The sequence below is a fragment of the Elgaria multicarinata genome, chromosome 6, assembly GCF_023053635.1.
Source record: "Elgaria multicarinata webbii isolate HBS135686 ecotype San Diego chromosome 6, rElgMul1.1.pri, whole genome shotgun sequence".
NCBI classification, from domain to species: Eukaryota; Metazoa; Chordata; class Lepidosauria; order Squamata; family Anguidae; genus Elgaria; species Elgaria multicarinata.
The window spans coordinates 109,983,643-110,002,443 of record NC_086176.1 but is presented as its reverse complement, the minus strand read 5'-3'; the positions used below and the strand labels follow the sequence as shown (position 1 = coordinate 110,002,443).

At 48.7% G+C, this 18,801-nt stretch overlaps 1 protein-coding gene across 1 annotated transcript in view; it reads right to left on the bottom strand.

The window, feature by feature from the left end:
- The window catches only part of SKOR2 (SKI family transcriptional corepressor 2), a 43,519-nt gene extending 26,510 nt beyond the window's left edge, over window positions 1-17,009 (bottom strand). The window contains exons 1-3 of the mRNA XM_063128413.1: window positions 14,483-17,009; window positions 7,311-7,371; window positions 6,827-6,901 (exon numbers count right to left, since the gene is read on the bottom strand). Of these exons, the coding sequence (XP_062984483.1) occupies window positions 6,827-6,901; window positions 7,311-7,371; window positions 14,483-16,999 (2,653 nt within the window). The 5' untranslated portion in view covers window positions 17,000-17,009. The remainder of the gene's footprint in view (window positions 1-6,826; window positions 6,902-7,310; window positions 7,372-14,482) is intronic.
- Window positions 17,010-18,801: the final 1,792 nt, after the last annotated feature.

The window sequence follows — 18,801 nt, the reverse complement described above, 5'->3', positions numbered from 1 at the left end:
CTGTGATGGATGTAGATCACAGTCTTAATCAGGGCTGGTATCAAGGATAGGCATGTTTGGTCACTTGCTGAAGGGCCACTTTTAGGGTGACCACATGGAAAGGAAGACAGGGCTCCTGAATCTTTAACAGTTGTATTGAAAAGGGAATTTCAGCAGGTGTCATTTGTATATACGGGGAAACTGGTGAAATTTCCTCTTCATTACACCAGTTAAAGCTGCAGGTGCCCTGCCCTCTTTTGAATCTGGTCACTCTAGTATCGCTCCTGCAGCTTTAATTGTTGTGCTGAAAAGGGAATTTTACCAGGGGCTGCATGCATACAAATGACACCTGATGAAATTCCCTTTTCAATACAACTGTTAAAGATACTGGAGTCCTGTCCTACTTTTCATATGGTCACCCTAGCAGGATATTCCACTATGAAAGCGATATATAAAAGGCAGGAGCCACACTACTGCTTTATATAGGGTGACCATATGAAAAGGAGGACAGGGCTCCTGTATCTTTAACAGTTGTATTGAAAAGGACATTTCAGCAGGTGTCATTTGTATATAAGGGGAACCTGGTGAGAACCTGGTGAGATTTCCTCTTCATCACCACAGTTAAAGCTGCAGGTGCCCTGCCCTCTTTTAAATCTGGTCACTCTAGTATAGCTGCTGCAGCTTTAACTGTGGTGATGAAGAGGGAATTTCACCAGGTTCCCCATATATACAAATGACACCTGCTGAAATTCCCTTTTCTATGCAACTTTTAAAGATACAGGAGCCCTGTCCTCCTTTTCATATGGTCACCCTAGCCACTTACCATTAGAGGCCCACTGACAAGACCCCCTGGAGCTGCTTCTCCTCTTTACCACTCGAACCTTCTTGTTCTCCTGCCTCTTGCTCTGGCCCAGGCAACAGTAGTGGTGGTGAGGAAGTGGAGCAGGAGGAGCAGGAGATGTGATCGGGCTCGAGTTAAAGGAAGCCAGATTCCAGCTGGACATCAGGAAAAACTTCCTGACTGTTAGAGCAGTACGACAATGGAATCAGTGACCTAGGGAGGTTGTGGGCTCTCCCACGCTAGAGGCCTTCAAGAGGCAGCTGGACAAGCATCTGTCGGGGATGCTTTAAGGTGGATTCCTGCATTGAGCAGGGGGTTGGACTCGATGGCCTCGTAGGCCCCTTCTAACTCTGCTATTCTATGATTCTATGATTCTATGATCGCCTACTGGCTCCCTGGTTCTCTGCCTCTCAAGCAAGCAAGTAGGAACAATGTTGTGAAAGCGGGTGAGGAGCCGGAGCAGCTGGTGACAATTGTGGTGAGAAGGTGTCTATTGCGGCTGAGGTTGGGAAGGCGTCTGTTAGCAGATCTCAGGCTACAGGTCACTGAACCTGGAGCTAAAGGGTTAATGTTTACCTGAAAAAGGTGGGAGGGGATTGCTGGGATGTTCATTTTTCCCTTTCCTGTCTCCTCCCCTCTACTTCCTTCTTCCTCTCGTTCCCTGCCTCATGGGTTGCTGACCACATGGCTGAACTGAGCCATCCTACCCTAGGATGGAAAGATTACTCATTCCTAAAGGAAATGTCATGTTTCTCAGGAAACTCCTGCTTTCGATGGGAGGCAAATGACGAGGCTTGCTAAGTAATCGATAAAGCTTTTATTAAGCAACAAACGTCTCTTCTACCTGAAGGGAGCTTAACCTCTTGGAAACGTCCCCCTAGGCAAAACTATGCAAACTAAGCAAGACAATTATCCACTCAAGAAGAATAGGAAGCCACTTCTCAAACACCTGTAACTTCAGAGTGCCTGGTTTGGAGGCAGGTTCTGGCGTAATCAAAGCGACTTTCTCATGCCTTCCTTCTCCCCCGTGCATTTGAGCTTCCAGCGGACCCTAGCATCAGCTAGCTTGTCGGGACGCTCACCTCCAGAAGAAGGCTCACTTCCCCCTGAGTGTGTAGGATTTGGCCTTGAGGAGATAAGCTCTGGAGAGGGCTGACTCCCAGCTGGGGAATCGCCCGTGCGAGCTTCCTCCCTCACTGGTACAGGCTGGCTGGTGTCTGGCGCTGCATCTTCTAGTCCTGAATCTGATTCTGATTGATTACCTGAAACACCTTCTTCCAAAACAGGGGCAGTAGGGTTAGACATGACATAAAGTTTCTTTCAAACCACCTCTGGAGTATTTCTTTTGTCGACACGTATGACTACTCACAGGGAGCTGATTCGGACGACAATAGTGTCTACCGGCGATGAGGAGGTGACTCCCTCAGAAGTCATTGAGAGCATTTTTGCCAAGGGGCCTCAAAAACACTGCTCTTCCATATTGAATTAGATGAGAGCTAGATTTTTTTAATTGGTAGATTAAACTGCCCAGAGAGCTTCAGCTATGGGGTGGTATATAAATGTAATAAATAAATAAGTAAATAAATAATCAACTAAACTTGTATTGGTAGATGAATCAACTGAATGAGTTGAATAATTGGTGGAAGCGAATTTTAGTTACTGGGTCTGTGAGCAAAGAATACACTTGTGTTTGAGTATATCTGTGTACACTAATGGGCCCAGAGAAGCACATGGGCAGGGGCACATGCCTGTTGTGGGTGTGGTTCTGCCCACGGCTGGCACTTGGCACTGATGTGCTTGCTTGGTACCAATTTGGTCTTCAGGTTGATAAAGATTCCTTACCCCTGATGTACAAACTACTTTGGTTCTGGTGCATTACTGTACCCAGGAATGAAAGAGAAAATATTGAAGATGGTTCTTCCTTCTCACAATGGAGGGTTGTTTTGATAATATATTTAAAATTTAATCCGGCATTTAAATGGAATTGATCAATGAAGTGAGAGGAAGATGCTTAATCAAGTAAAATGATCTAATTGGTTGACAGCTAATATTTAAATGAGAGATGTGGAACTCTCTTCCTATGTATCTTGAGGGCTGTTTTAACACATGGCATCCACCATGTGGAAATTATTTGAAGACGAAAGAGAAAATCCCTGTGTTATCCTCTACGTAACTTGTGGTTCATTAAGCAGACCTTTCAAATGGAAATTGACAGCTGGGGATGCTGGGAGTTGTAGGTCTTTTTCCTGTCTAAATACACATAGGATTGCGCCCTTGGGTTTTAAACTCTTTGTCCCTGTTGGCTGGGGAAGTAACTTTACCCTCTTCCTGTTTATGTCCTGCCTACCACATTATGGCAGGTACACCAAGGAATTCTGGCTCCATCTTCAACTCTGATTGATTGATTGATTGATTTTGGAACAACAGACTGAACAATTTTCTCCCTGCTCAAACTCAGAACTGCCATGCCTGCCTGACCCAGGGCTATGCCCGGATGACTCTTCAGACGAAGATCCTGACATTACAAGGCCTAAAGTCCTTGTGGGACTCCCTGACTGTAGTGAGGCCCCAGACACCTCTGACAATAATGAGGAAGCTATATCAGGCCCTTCAACAGTGGTGGATCCCAAGGAACACCTAGGCAGGACCCCTAAGAACCATACCTTGACTGTGGAATCAGAGGAGGAGTCCAAGCATCTGTCCAGCTTTAGAACATGCCGGCTCCAGAAGGTGATGGCACAGGCCGCCACGTGGAGGCAGAGTGCTCATCTCAAGAACTGCATCAACTGGGTATTTGGGAGTAAAGGACTCCTAGTAAACAGGGCCCTCCTTGTGAGGAGGACTTCTTCTGGAAGGCTTTGATAGGCCAAAGATGAGTCCTGGGTGGGATTCTGGAAGCTCCAGTTCACAAGCTTTCAGTTGGGACTTACTAGCTGCTGGAATGACTCTTTTATCCCAGATTTCAATATGTTGTTACTCTTTGGACTGATCTTGTTTGCTGCTGACATCCAGACTCCTGATCAGACTTTCCTTTTGAATGTCCCTTTTGCTGGTCTGGTAGTACTGTGCTCTTGCCTGGCAATTGACTTCTCCTGCTTGGAACTGCCCTTGGCTTGCCGGGCCACTAAATGGATTTGCCTATCTTTTGCCAGAGGGCTGAACCCGTTCCTGAATGCTTCAAGGGAAGGCATTCCCAACTCCTGAAAAGTGTTTCATCTGATGACTTGGAGCAAGAGGGCCTTTTCATGCTTGTGGATTATTTTGTCTATGAATGTACACAAAATTGTATAATGGAAAATATGGACACTAGATCTATGTGCATAGGAATGTAGGAACCTGCTTTGAAGCATGCGGGATTATTTCTCAATCTAGCCCAGTATTGTCTTGTCTGATCTGACCAGGGTCTCAGGTGGTTGTCCTTCACACCACCTGTTATCTGACCCTTTTTACACTGGAGATGCTGAGGATTGAACCTTGGACCTTCTGCATGCAGGGCAGGTGCACTACCACTGAGTATCTCAGGGTCCACCTGGCAAACCATAACTTAAAAAGAGGGGAGCTTCAAAGGGGGGGGGTCAAACAGAGTTTTGGATTAAGTATGTATCTTGTGTAAGGATGTACAGATTGTACAAAATCTGTCCCATCTGTGTTCCATGGATGGTCAGGCACCCTTTGCTCCATAATATGCCCTTCGACAGAATAGGATCTTTTTCAGTTTCTGAATTTGCACAAATTTGCCCATGTGCAGATGCACACATTCCCCCCAAATGTCCATTTTCACATTTTGCCTAGGGGGGAAATGCACATTTCTGGCAGGGTTTTTTTCTATGATGAAATTTGTGCAAAATTCCCAAAGGTTAGGAAACCAGTCCACAGGTTCGCGGACTCCAACTGACAGGGGAAGACCTGGTTTGCTGCAGAATTTCTCTGGCATCCCTAATCTTGCGCCAACACTGTGCAAAGAGGGCAACAGGACAGGTATCTCTCCTGAGAAGCTTACAAACTAAATGCTGACCCAAATGTGCCAATAAATAGAACAGCATTCCCCATCCTGGTGTTCTCCAGATGTGTTGGACTCCAGGTTCCATCAGCACCAGCGAGCATGCCAATGTTCAGGGATGTTCAGGGGTTCTACTCCAAAACATCTGGAGGGGACCACATTGTGGAGGGCTGGTTTAGAAGAAAAGGATGAGGAGTTTGTATTGGGTCTGGGAGCAGACAGGAATTCAAGGAGGTTCTACTAGCTACTAAAGGTGCAATTCCATTCACGTTGATACAGAAAGAAGTCCTGCAACTCCCAGCATCCTTCAGCCAGTCCAACACTCAATACCATCAGATTTGTCAGTTCTATCTGAAATCTAATGCCATAATAAATGTGTTATTCTTTAAGGTGTCACTAGATACTTTGATGTATTCATTCCTAGTCCGTTGATGCAAAAATGAGAAAGAGACTTGTGGCAGCTTAAAGACTAAGAAATACATTTTGGCGTAAGCTTTTGTGGACTTATGCCCCAAATACATTCCATAGTCTTCTAGGTGCCACAAGACTCTTTCTTGTTTTTGAGGTATCCTCGCACGTGTGTGTGTGTGTGTGTGTGTGTGTGTGTGTGTGTGTGTTTGTGTTTATGTGTTTATCTATCTCCAGTAATCTCACTCATATATGACATACAATGCTATAAAGCAGGAAGACAAGTATGGATCTGGAACTGCGTTTTCCACCTAAACATGTGCTCCCTTTTATCAAAATGTGCTGCAGCACAAGGAGCCAAGAAACATACATAATCTTCTTAATAATTTACTCCAGACTATTTTCCTGCTGATACTTGGCTCCCTGATGAGCCATTTCAAAACACCCTGGAAATAATCAGGCCAGATTATCCCTTATCTCATTCTAATGTCAATTTCCCTTTTTGTCATCTATTCACTTTATTTAAAAGGACTTTGTTCCCTGTTCCTCCTCCTGTAGCCCCGTTCAAACTGGGCTTTTTAGTCCTGTAAACTCTTTTGAAGAAAGTCACCATTTGCAGTGGGCCAAAGGTGCAACCAACTTGGATCAGAATTTTATTTTTTGAATTTTAGTTTCTGAATCGTACTTGCTTATATAAAATTTCTTTAGGATCTCATTTTCATCAGCAGCCTTAGACTCCACTTGCATCTCTCTCTCTCTCTCTCTCTCTCTCCCAGGCTTGCTCTCTCTGTCTCATTTGACAGGCAAATTTGCAGACATAGCCCCAGGATAACAACCTCGTTTGACAGTCAATTAACCGTGAATAGTCAAAGCCAAGACAGTTTGCATTACATAAATGGAAAATTAGATTCCCTTTTTTTCCTCTCTCTCTCTCTCCCAAGAAACAAAAACCCCTTTTCCTTATAACCCTCCCTGGCAATAGACAACTTAGTATCAAAACTTCTAATCACGTCTTTCCCTCCCCCCTCCCCCCCCAAACCCCTTGGAGACATTTAGCAATCAGTAAAAGGTGGTTCCATTTAATTTGTATAATGTAATTTTTGTCAATGTATTATACATTTTGTGTAGAGATCATTATCACGGAGATAATATAAATGTTGCCATAGATCTCATAAAACACCTTTAATGTCTCTCTGACAGATATTAAAAGCAATAAGCTGTGATCCTTTTTAATGGAAGGTTTCAAAGAGAACATTTCAATTATTGTCATTTTATGTTTTTTCCCCCACCAGCCTGCTCCATTGTGTAACCTGATATATTTCCGAAATTTCCTGCTGAAATATGCCCAGCAATTAATAATCTTATTGCTATTAACACCTTCTCGCCCCTCCCAATTTGCATTTTCCCTTAGTTATTATATCTATCTGAGATAGTTGGTTTTTTTTAATCCTTCTACAAAATATTCAGTCATTTGATTAGGAATTTTAAGGCTGCAGTCTTACGTGCACGAACTTGGGAGCAGCCCCATCAACCCCAGTGGGCTTACTTCTAAGTAAACATGCTAGGCTAAAGCTGCAATCAACCCCTTCTGCGTTTACCTGCTATATTTCTCCAGAAGTTTCCTCCTGGATGTTCGGAATCTGTGATGTAAAAAGTGTGTTCCTTGTTCTTTTCTAAAAACAAAGAAAACAAAATGAAAACGAAATATTCCAAAGCATCAAGACATATTTCCTCCCCCCACCCACCCACCCACCCAAATAAACTGGAAAGATACAATCCTGCATTTAATGATCTGGGCAAACAGAAAGAAAGACTTGTGATATTGGGTTGCTAAACTGTATCCACAAATGATTATGTTAACTTAATTGATATACATATTGATAAGTATATTTTAAGTATGTGTTAGTCAATCTAATCTTACACACATATAAATACGGATTTGAGCATTTCCCCTAACCAAATTCAACTGCGACAATTTCAGTGGCAAACATTCAAGGCCCCAACCGGATCTAGGCCCACAATTGAGTATTAGTCAATTTCACCATGGATCTAGGAGAAAATACAAATCCCTTCGTGTCTTGCCTGAGAAATTATTTTCCTTGGTGGATACGACGACTTGGTTTCCTTCTTTGCTTTTCTGGACCTGCCAGCATGTAAACAAACAGACAAACGTGAATTAAAACAAAAAACCCAGTTCCATCGATGAGCAATTAACAGCAAAGGAAGGACAGCGGGAGTATGGGGGAGGGGGAGGGGAAACGGTCAGTAATACGGGGGATGTAGGTTCGATTCCCATGTCCTCCGGGTGTTGAGGGGGACAGATTAGCAACTGCCCCAAACGAGTCGCCTGTATGGGGAAAGTGGGGTCTCACTTAAGCGTGATCGCAGGTGAAGAAGATAGACCCAAAGCGGTTCTCATACGGAGGCTGGTGGCTCCGAATTTGGTGGGGCGATGAATGCATCCTGGATTTCAGTCAGAAACAGCCAGGAGTCTAAAGGAGCTGTCCAAAGTGTTGTACCCAAGGTGGATTCAGCACCTCGGATAGCTCGTTTAGAGTTCTCGCTGGTTCTGACTGAAACTCAGAATGGATTCAGCAGCCTCCACTGGGTTCTTCTCCACTGGCTTGCATTGCTTCCCATGGGTTCCTGCCCAATATGGATGCTGTAATGCCAAAGCACACACTCTCCTTGACCTCAGTGGGACCTACTTCCGAGTAAACCTGTCCTGACCAAAGTCCTCTTCCCCAATTCGTGTCCCTTCCCGAAAAGCCCGATTGAAATCAATGGGAGAGCGTGCCTTGCATTTTCAGTTGAAAGCGGCATAGGGCTGAAAGAGGGGCTTGATCCGCCGGATCGTGCCTCGCCGTGTTTACTCGGAAGAAAATCCCGTTCACTGAAGACCATGGCCCCCACTTCGAGGGGGCAAGCTTGCTGCGAAACGTGGGTCTTCAGATGTCATTGGACTCCAACTTCCATCGGCCCCATGGCTGATAGTCAATGGCTGATTGACTATTGCATGGCTGATAGTCAAGGATAATGGGAGTTGTAGTGCAAAACCATATGGAGGGCCACAGGTTGCCCCACCCCTGGGTTTTAGAGGAACTCATGGCCGAGAAAAATCAAGGGCTGTTATTCACCATCTCTATGAAAGCCTCCATGTATCATGGCAGGATACCTCTTTATATACTTGATGCTGGGGAAACAGACAAAATTCAGGATGCCCGCTTACTTTCATGCAGTTTCTGGGGGCTTCGAGGAAACCTCTGCTCAACCCACTACTGTAGACGGAGGGTTCAATCCAGACTTAGCCGTATTTAGAGAGGGGCCTATTAGCTAATTTAAGTTGCATTGGGTTGTAGCCAATGTTAGTCCTACTTTTGTAGATCTATTGAAATGCATGGGATTTAAGTTAGAATAGACCTATTGAAATGAACGGGATTTAAGGTAGACTAGCGGTGGGCACAACGAATTGGTCACAATCCATTGATTTCATTGAGCATAAGAATGACGATTCAGCCCAATATTTCTGATCTGTACAGTTTGAGTTGATGCAACAGGCGGTTCTTCTGAGGCGGTGTTCATGCAGGAGCTTACTCCAGAGAAGTGCCATTGAAATCAGTGGGACTTTCTAGTCACAAGGGAATATATGTTAGCTCAGGGCTCAGATTGGGAAAGGGAACCGATGGATCCAAAGAGGGGATCCCTTCCCCCTGATCTGTGAACTAGCTAAAGGCTACCGATCCCTACTAGCAGAAGGTAAAAAGAAAAGACGACCAGTGACGAAGTGATTACGAAGAACTGTTGAAGGGGAGCCCTAAACGGACCGAGGGGATTTCTCTCTAACTCCCCCACCCAAAATATATTTAACACTGCGATCCTATACCGGTTTACTCAGAACAGTGAGGGCCATTGAGTTCAATGGGACTTACTCCCAGATCCTGTGTATAGGATTTCAAAAGACAAAGAGAGCCCCCCTGGTCCATAAGAAGAAGAAGAAACCCAAACCCAAACCACAATTAGCCAATGTCTTTATTACGGTCAATCAATACTTTTATTAGGACCATTTTGGTCGGTATTAATAAAGCTATTTCCCAACTGTGTGTATAGGATTGTTAGTCTAGGTCTCTTTTATTGTAAACGTTGTGTTTTTGTATTTTAATGCGTTTGCTTTATTATTGTTTTAATCCGGTTTCACTGATGATTGTAAACCGCCTTGAGTGCCATATATATATATATATATATATATATGGGGAACAATGCATCAATCAATCAACAAACCAACCAACAATCAACAGTCAACCAAGCAACCAACCAATAATCAACAATCAACAATCAACAAACCAACCAACAAACAATCAACAAACCAACCAACCAAAATAATTCAGGGCAGCGTTCTTATGCACACATATTCCCTGGCAGCGAACCCCCATTGAACGCAATAGAAAGTACTTCTGAGTAACCATTCAAAGGATCAGGCGGCACCCCTGCAGGATTTTCCTACAGAAGACGATTAAGCGGGTCTTTAACTCGTCCTCTGAAGTCGACAGGCGGTCGGTAAGAAGAGCCCTGAATGGATCATGCGATCAAAACGCCCATCTAGCGCTACATCTTCTTTTCCACAGTAGCCCATCAGTTGCGGGCGGGATGTGTGAAGGCGGTAGAACCATCCGTGCGACTTAGGCCATAGCTAGACCTAAGGTTTATCTCTGGATCGTCTAGGGGTCAAACCTGTTCATCTAGGTGACACACAGGGGATCCAGTGCTCAGGCAGGGGTTAAGCCTGGATGATCCCAGGATAAACCTTAGGTCTAGCTGTGGCCTTAGTCCCCCTGCAGCTGGCGGGAGAGGGAAGCCAAGTGACCACCGGGAGGGCGACTGGTATTGGGAAACAGTCGCAAACAGTCCTAACGTCAACACCTGGTCTGTCAGGTGTCTACGGGGGCGGATCCTACCTGGTGTAGCATCCTTTTCCTTCTCGCTTTCTTTTTTTTAAAAAAGTCTTAACCAATTCTAACATAAAATGGTGCTTAATGACGAGTAAAAGTGCACTCTTTTGCATATTTAGACAGGAAAAAAGTCATGCTAAATTCCTTTGGCATCAGGTCAGCAGAAGCAAACTCCATTTGATTCGTCTATTTAGTATTAAATTTATATACCGCCCCAAAGCCGAAGCTCTCTGGACGGTTTACAAGATGTATGCTATGTTTTAAAAGAGCTTAAAATACAAAACTTCACATGTTCACATTATTATTATTATTATTATTATTATTATTATTATTATTATTATTATTATTATTATTATTATTATTATTTTCAGAGTTCGCCAAAAAAATTAGAGGCTTCTCGGTCTGTCTTTCTGTCTGTCTTTGCTGTAACACAAGAATGGGCAGAAAATAGATCTGCATACATTTTTGGACTTCAACTCCCAGCATTCCTCACCATGGGCCATGCTGGCAGGGGCTTCTGGGAGTTGAAGCCCAAAACATCTGGAGAAACACCTTTTGCCCTCTCCTGCTCTAATGTATGAGGAAAGCAGACACAGTTGCAAAGCATGGAATTGGCTGTGGCGGGGTGTGTGTGCTTGTCTGCTTCAGAACTGAAGCAATGCCCATGGCTGTCTAAAGCAGGACCCCCAGAAGAATATTAAGTCCAGTGTGTAAAATTACCAGCTGCATCACTGGACAGAGCTATCCCCTAGTTGTTTTCCAGCAGAGATACTCAGAGAACAAATAGTCTCTGAACTTGGTGATTGCATATCCAGCGTTCATGACTAGCACCCACTGGTAGACTTTTCTTCCACCGATCTGTCTCATTTCTTTTTAAAGCCTTCTCAGCCAGTGGGCATCGCCACACCAAGTGGCAGAGAGTTCCATAGGCCAGTCATGCGAGGTGTAAAGAACGCCCCCCCTTTGGTCTATGCTGGATCTCACAACAATCGATTTTACTGGAGGACTCCATAATATTCTAGCATTGTAGGGGCTTCCAGCGGACAAACAGATTTGACTGCTCCCAATCAAAAGGCGTTGGGTAGACGTTCCAACTTTTTCTCCTTAATGGATTGGGGTGGGATAGTAAGAAAAAAGACAGAAGAAGGCGAGGAAGCACTGGAGGGTTATAATGGGAAGACCTCTGGACTATGTGTGTGTGTGGGGGGGGGAGGGAAATCAAGATTGTCCCCATGTTAGTCCTACATAGAGTAGACCCATTCATTGGGTCTACTCTAAGTAGGACTAACGTTGAGGACAACCCTGAATTCTCCCAATTCATTTTAATGGGTCTACTCTAAGTCCCTCAGTGTCTTTGAGTCAGGGTAATTGTACAATAAAAGCCTGGGGTCATCTCCAGGGTTGTCTCTACTTAAGAGTAGACCCACTGAAAGAATGGGATTTATTATGGATACAACCCTTTGTTTAGAAGCACCCTATGCTTCTAAGAACTTCTTGCTCCCCACTTTTCCCACCCCATGCATAATTATATATAAACTGTCATCCCCAACCACAGACTACTTTGGACTTGGCTGGGATGATCCTTCTGGATTCTAGATCATGGACGCAGAACAGGGTAGAGCACTGGGCAGCTCCAGACTTGGGAGATCTACTTCGTTTTTTGCTAGAACCTTGAGGTCCAGCAACCTGAGCCAAGCGCCAAAGAGAGACTCTGGAAGGTATACATGGAATCGTGGAATAAGGTGCCTCTGAGTGTACGTGCTCAGCCCAAGAATTTATGTTCGGCACCTTGTATACACAAATCCTTTCACACATACATAAATTTCCTCCTTCCCTGCCCCCACCTCAAGTTTTCCTGAGTTTAGCAGCTTAATTTAGGGGGGGGGAAAGGACTTTATATTATTGCTGCTGTTAAACCACTGGGAGTTGGAAACCTTTGGTGATCTTCTAGTAGAGTAGAACCGGAATCATCTTCTACTCCTGCCTGAGCTATAGTACAACTGTCATAGACGATAGAAGAGGTACTAATCCTGTTTCTAGGCTCTGATATATTGCAAGTGATTCTTCATGCCAATATCCTCATCACCAACATCTAGCATTTCAGGGAGAAATATCTTAGCCTAGCTTCCCCCCTGACAGGCTAGTTTTCTGCATGAAAAGAGAGAGAGAGAGAGATTGAGATTGAGATTGAGATTTCAGATTAGGGATCCCACCAGAAGGCTCAACTGCTGTGGGTAAGAACTAACAATCAATGGAAGATATAGATAGGAGTTTAAGATTAAGGTGTGATTAAGATGTAGAGGCTCCAGAGATTTTACCAGCTCTGAAAAATAAAACTGCAGCAGCAGCAGCAGCAGACAAACCTGTGCTGAAATTATTATGCGGATTGGAACTTCGGAGTAGCCCTATTAAACTTAGAGGGGCTACTTCAGAATGGGGCAGAGTGTGTTGAGAGGCCAGAGAAGAACACAGCCCTAAGGACGCTTACTCACAAGTAAGTCCCACCTCTTTCCAATGGAGTTTATTCTCAGGTAAGTAGTATGTATTGGACTGCAGCCTGACAATGCGATCCCCTGCAGGTCTACTCAGAAGTGAATCCCATTGCATACAACGGAGCTTGCTCCTAGGTAAGAGGGTATAGGGTCTCTGCCCAACAAAACCGGAATGGATTTAAGCTGGTTTAGCTCAGCTGCTAGATGGGTGCCAGAAAAGCTGTTTCAAAACCAGGCGGGTGAAACCAGATCCGTGGGTTGCACTTTTGCAAATACGAAGCGCCCCCTCCCCTTATTTCGGGTCTGTGCCCAATAGGCAGTGACATGATAGGACCACCTCACGGTCGAGGAAATGGGCTCGACTCGATTTAATCACTTCTACATCTTATTGCTTTCTATTGGGGGGATTTAAGCAGTCGCTTAGCACTTCCATGGAGATAAATGGGACTTGAAGCAGCTTGGATGGTGCCCAGCCACAGTTGGGTAGGAGGGGATGTCAGTCTCTTTAGAAACAATGGGGATATTTACTTCAGAGTAACGTTATCAGGTGCGAGAGAAGCCTTCTGAGCATGATCCGCCCCCAGCCTAACCCTTTTAAAACCCCATCGATTTCAAGCAGCACGAGGAGCTAAGCAGGTATGTAAAGCTGTCTCATTGGGTTGTCTTAGCTCTACTTAGAGTAGATCCATTGCAACAGATCTATTGTTAAGTCCCATTCATTTCAATGGATCTATTCTTAAATCCCATTCATTTCAATGCATCTGTTCTTAAATCCAATTTATTTCAATGGGATCTCCTCTCAAGTCCCATTCATTTTAATGGATCTCCTCTTAAGTCCCATTCATTTCAACTGGTTTCCTCTCAAGCCCCATTCATTTCAATGGATCTATTCTTAAATCCCATTCATTTCAATGCATCTGTTCTTAAATCCAATTTATTTTAATGGATTTCCTCTCAAGTCCTATTCATTTCAATGGATCTCCTCTTAAGTCCCATTCATTTCAATGGATCTCCTCTCGTCCTATTCATTTCAATGGATATATTCTTAAACCCCATTCATTTCAACGGATCTCCTATCAAGTCCCATTCATTTCAATGGATCTCCTCTCAAGTCCTATTCACTTCAATGAATCTATTCTTAATTCCTATTCATTTCAATGGATCTATTTTTAAATCCCATTCATTTAAGAATACATCCGTTGAAATGAACGGGACTTAAGTGTACCTCCTTTTCCACGGTTCTCCTCTAAACGGACTAACATTGAAGTACAACGGGTGAAAAAGCTGGACAACCATCTGTCAGGGATGATTTAGGGTGGATTCCTGCATTGAGCAGGGGGTTGGACTCGATGGCCTTGTAGGCTCCTTCCAACTCTGCTATTCTATGATACTATGATTCTATGAAATCAATAAGGCAACAAAGGGCTTAACTTGGGCTGGATCGTGGCCCCCGTTTTCCAGACCCCTCTCCCACCCTCCCTCAGAAGAGGTGTTTGGGGAAGTGGGGCGGGTGGGAGGCGAGCCCGGGATCAGGGGAGCCGTGCTGCCGAAGACCGGATGGAAATTGACACGAGAAATTGACCCTTTGCGCAATGAAAGCCGACGGCGGCCCGCTCCCTCTCTGAGCATGGCGGAAAAGCCGTGTAGATTTCATTTCTGGGGGAGGCGGGGGGGGGGGGGGCGTAGTGGACGGGGGGTGGGGTGGGGAGACCCTCCGCGATCCATCTTCCTCCTCCCGCATCTGGAAGCGACTCAGCCTAGAGGTGCATTTCAATAAAAATAATTGGCTTCGAGGCGCCTGGAGGGGGGTATTTACATCTTTGTACGGGGGCGGCGGCGGCGGCGGGGGCGGCGGCTGCTCCTCTTCTGATGGATGGTGAGCCGGGCTGCTCCCACCGCTGCTCCCCGCTTTTGGGGGGCAGGTGGGCGGAGGCGGCGGCGGCGGAAGGGGCAGCAGCTGCTCGGCATTGAGGCCCCCCGATTTCTCCTCCTCTTGAGCCGGCCTGCAAGAGGCCGCAGGGTAAGGTCCCGCCGAGGCAGCTGTAGCGTTCGACCTGTCCCGGACGGCCGCCTTCTCCGAAAGTCCCCGGCTCTGGAGGTAGCGGCTGGCCCCCACGGCGGCCTCCGGCTCTCCCCGCCCGTCCGCCGCCGCCGCCGCCTCCATCTCCTCCTCCTCTTCCTCCTCCTCCTCAGGTTGCTTGTGGCTTTCCACGTCCACCTCGGGCTCTTCTTCTTCCTCCTCCTCCTCCTCCTCTTCCTCCTCCTCCTCCTCCTCCTCCTCTTCCTCACTGCTGTCCTCGCTGGGGTAGCTGCAGCTGGTCCCCCCCGGGGAAAGGAGGCGGTGCCCCGGCGGCTGGACGGGGCGATCGCAGCCCGCGGGCTCCCGCTCGGGGGCCAGCAGCAAGAGAGGCGGCGGCGGCGGCGGCGGCGGGGGCGAGGAGGAGGTGCGCGGCTGGTGGTGATGGTGGAGCTTGGCCAGGCTCTCCGAGTCCTCCTTGCCCCCCACCGGGCGGAAGGCGCTGGAATGGTGGTAGGAGGGCGCCCCCTTGCCCCGGGGCTGGCCTTCCAGCAGGTGGGGCTGGGGAGCCGCGGGGCCGCGGGAGCCTCCGCCCTCGGCCGCGGGGGAACACGCGGGATCGCCGCCGCCGTCGAAGGCCCGCGCGTCCCTGCCGCCGCCGCCGCTGCTCCCGCTGCTGGCCTGAGGGGCCGCGGCCGCGGGCGGAGTGCCCAGCCCGGCCACGGCTCCCCCTTCGCTGCCGCCGGGGTCGGCCAGGTCCAGGAAGGCTTGGCGCAGCAGGCTGGGGCTCTCCCCGGCCAGAGCCGAGCAGCCGGGTGGCTGCGGAGGCGGCTGCAGGTACGTGGGCAGCCCCGGCAGCCCTCCCGGGGCACGCGGCGGCCAGAACATGCAGAAGGGCGGGTAGAAAGCGGCGGCGGCGGCGGCGGCGGCCGCGTCTTTGCGGCTGCCCGGCCAGAAGAGCCCCGAGAGTCCGGCTCCGGCCGCCGGGGCGCCCCCTGCGGCCGCTTTGTGGCCGGCGGGCCCGGCCTGCCCCCCGACAGCCAGCGCCTCGGCGTCCTCCTTCTTGTGGCAGAGGCTGAAAGCCGCGGCGGCCGCGGGGAAGCCGTAGGGGTGCGGGAAGAGCCCCCCGCAGCCGGGGAACTTCTGCAGCACGCCCCCGAAAGACGAGCCCTTGCTGGGCACCGGGATGACCGGGTAGTTCCGCGCCGCCTTGCCGGCGCCGCCGCCGTGGGCTGCTGCGGCTGCGGCCGCCGCGGCCGCCGCCACCGCTTCCTGGAGGTCGTCGTCGTCGTCGAAGCGGGCGCGCTTCTGGTGGAGGTCGGGCGGCGGCGGGGGCGGCGCGGCCAGCAGGTGGGGGCTCAGCAGGCCGCCCCCGACGCCCACCACGGCGGCCTTGACGGAGCCCAGCGGGTGGCAGTGGGGCGCCGAGGAGCCCCCTCCGCCGCCCGCCCCCCCGCCGCCGCCGCCCCCAGGCCCTCCGGGCGGGCCGTGGTGGTGGTGGTGGTGGTGGTGGTGCGACTGCGAGGCCTGGGGCAGGGCCCGCTTGCGGCTGCCGCCGTTGAACATGGCCTTGACGTCCTCCCAGGCGAAGACCAGCTCGTCCTGCGGGGCCTTGTCGGTGAGCTTGAGGTGGCGCCGCCACGAGTTGAAGTTGGCGGCGTCGGGCTGCGTGTACTTGGCGTCGGGCGTGCGGTGCGAGTGGAAGATGAACTTGTTGGGCGAGAAGTACATGCTGCAGTAGCTGCACTTGATGCACTTGGCCCGCGAGCTGTTGTAGCGCGCCGGGATGAAGCTGCCGCGGCAGCCCCAGGCGCACTCGTGCGACACGTCGAAGGCGAAGTTGTCCGGCAGCTTGGGCGGCCGGTTCTCGCCCAGGAAGGACTTGCACAGGCGCTCGGCCTCGCGCTTGGTGATCATGCCGCAGCGCCGCGACGAGATGGGCATGGCCCCGGCCCGCCGCAGGATCTCCAGCTGCACCGGCGTGCACTGCACGCACGTGATGCCCAGCGCCACCCGGCGGTTGTGGATCTCGTTGTAGCTGAAGTTCTTCAGCAGCGTGTTGGAGATCTGCGCCAGGCACAGGCGCTCCTGCCCGTCGATCACCAGCGACACGATGGGGATGCCGTACAGGATCACTTGGCCCACCTGGTTGGGCTTCATGGCGCCCGCGTGCGCGGAGCCGCGGGGCGGCGGCGGCGGCGGCGGTGGCGGGGCAGGCGGCGGGGCTTGCGCTTGGCTCAGGGAGTCAGCTGCGAAGGCGTTGCTCGGCGCCGCCAGCAGGAGCTCGGTAGGACCCGGCAGGGGGCTGCTGGCCATGGTCCTGGGCCCCCGGGAGGCTCCTGGGCAAGCTGCAGAGGGGAGAAAGAAAGCAGGCCGTGAGGACTAGCGCCCTGCTTACAGCGATGGAAATGAATGTGCAAACAAGGGTTCCTATGTCAGTGGGGCGCCTCTCTGTGTGTGAATCCGCTCTGGGGTTCAGTCGGAACCAGCCAAAACTCCAAAGAAGCTATCCGAGGTGCTGAAACCATTTTGGGGTAAGGTTCAGCACTTTGGATAGCTCTGTTAGAGTTCTGATGGAAATGCTGAGCAGATACACAGCCCTACTGAAACAGGAGCCACCAGCCTCCACTGGATAAACACACACACACACACACACACACACACACACACACACACACAGCGCGTTGGAGCCTTCCTTAAGATACTAAAAGAAGTGCTTGATAATCTATAACACCGGTGGGCCTGTTGAGGCCTCCAGACTTTTGGCCTACAATTCCCATGATCCCTCACTATTGGCTATGCTGGCTAAGGCCTATGGGAGTTGTAGGCCAAAAGTATATAGAGGACCACAAGTTGCCCACCCCAACCTACAGTTCATAATGTAGCTCACTGTTAGCATCCTGTGCATGTTTACTCAGGAGGAGTGAACCCTATAGCAGTATTCAGTAGATGTCATTCACAGGTAAGTGTGCCTAAGTTGTAAACTTGAGACTTATAGCCCCAATCAGAACACATCTCAGAATAGCAAGTCCTGTTAGTCTGCTGCATCAAAACAACACAGACACTTGTAGCATGTTAAAAACTAGCTTTCCTAACTACCTTGCGAAGATGCATTGCATATTCCCAAGGGTGCACCTCCAGGATCTCTAAACTGCAGAAATCCCCCTTCTGTTAGTCCTAGGTGTGGGCAAAGAATTACGCAGGGGACAGACACTGTCTGCCTCCCTCATTACTGAAATATCCCTGTTATTGCCCTTAATCTTTCAAACTTATCTTTCCAATCATAAGGCCTAGAAACTAGGCTGTTGTTTTTAAGGACAGACATACACACACACACACACACACACACACACACGAGATTGTCAGGCCAATGAATTCCACACCATACACCAACATCTACCTTAACACATAATTGTAGAATTGCAATAATTAGTACATATAAGTTAATAATTATGGCTACTAGTGTGTGGCAACTTGTATTGGTAGAGGCAACTATAGTCATAAGAACATAAAAACGTAAGAAGAGCCCTGCTGGATCAGACCAAGGGTCCATCTAGTCCAGCACTCTGTTCACACAGGGGCCAACCAGCTGTTGACCAGGGACCCACAAGAAGGAGATGATGCAACAGCACCCTTCCACCCATGTTCCCCAACAACTGGTTTATTCAGGCTTACTGCCTCTGATACCATCAGGACTAGTAGCCATTGATAGCCTTCTCCTTCAGGAATTTATCCAACCGCCTTTCAGAGCCATCCAAATTGGTGGCCATCACCACATCTTGTGGTAGTGAATTCCAGAGTTGAACTATGCGCTGTGTGAAGAAGTCCTTCCTTTTATCTGTCCTGAATCTCCCACTAATCAGCTTCATGGGATGACCCCATTGGTTTCTAGTATTTTGGGAGAGGGAGAAAAATGTCTCCCTATCCACATTCTCCACACCGTGCATACTTTTGCACACCTCTATCATGTCTCCCCTTAGCCTCCTTTTTTCCAAGCTGAACAATCCCAGCTGTTGTAACCTTCCCTCATAGGGGAGATGCTCCAGTCCCTTGATCATTTTAGTTGCCCTTTTCTGCACTTTTTCTAGCTCTACAATATCTTTTTTAGATGTACTGAC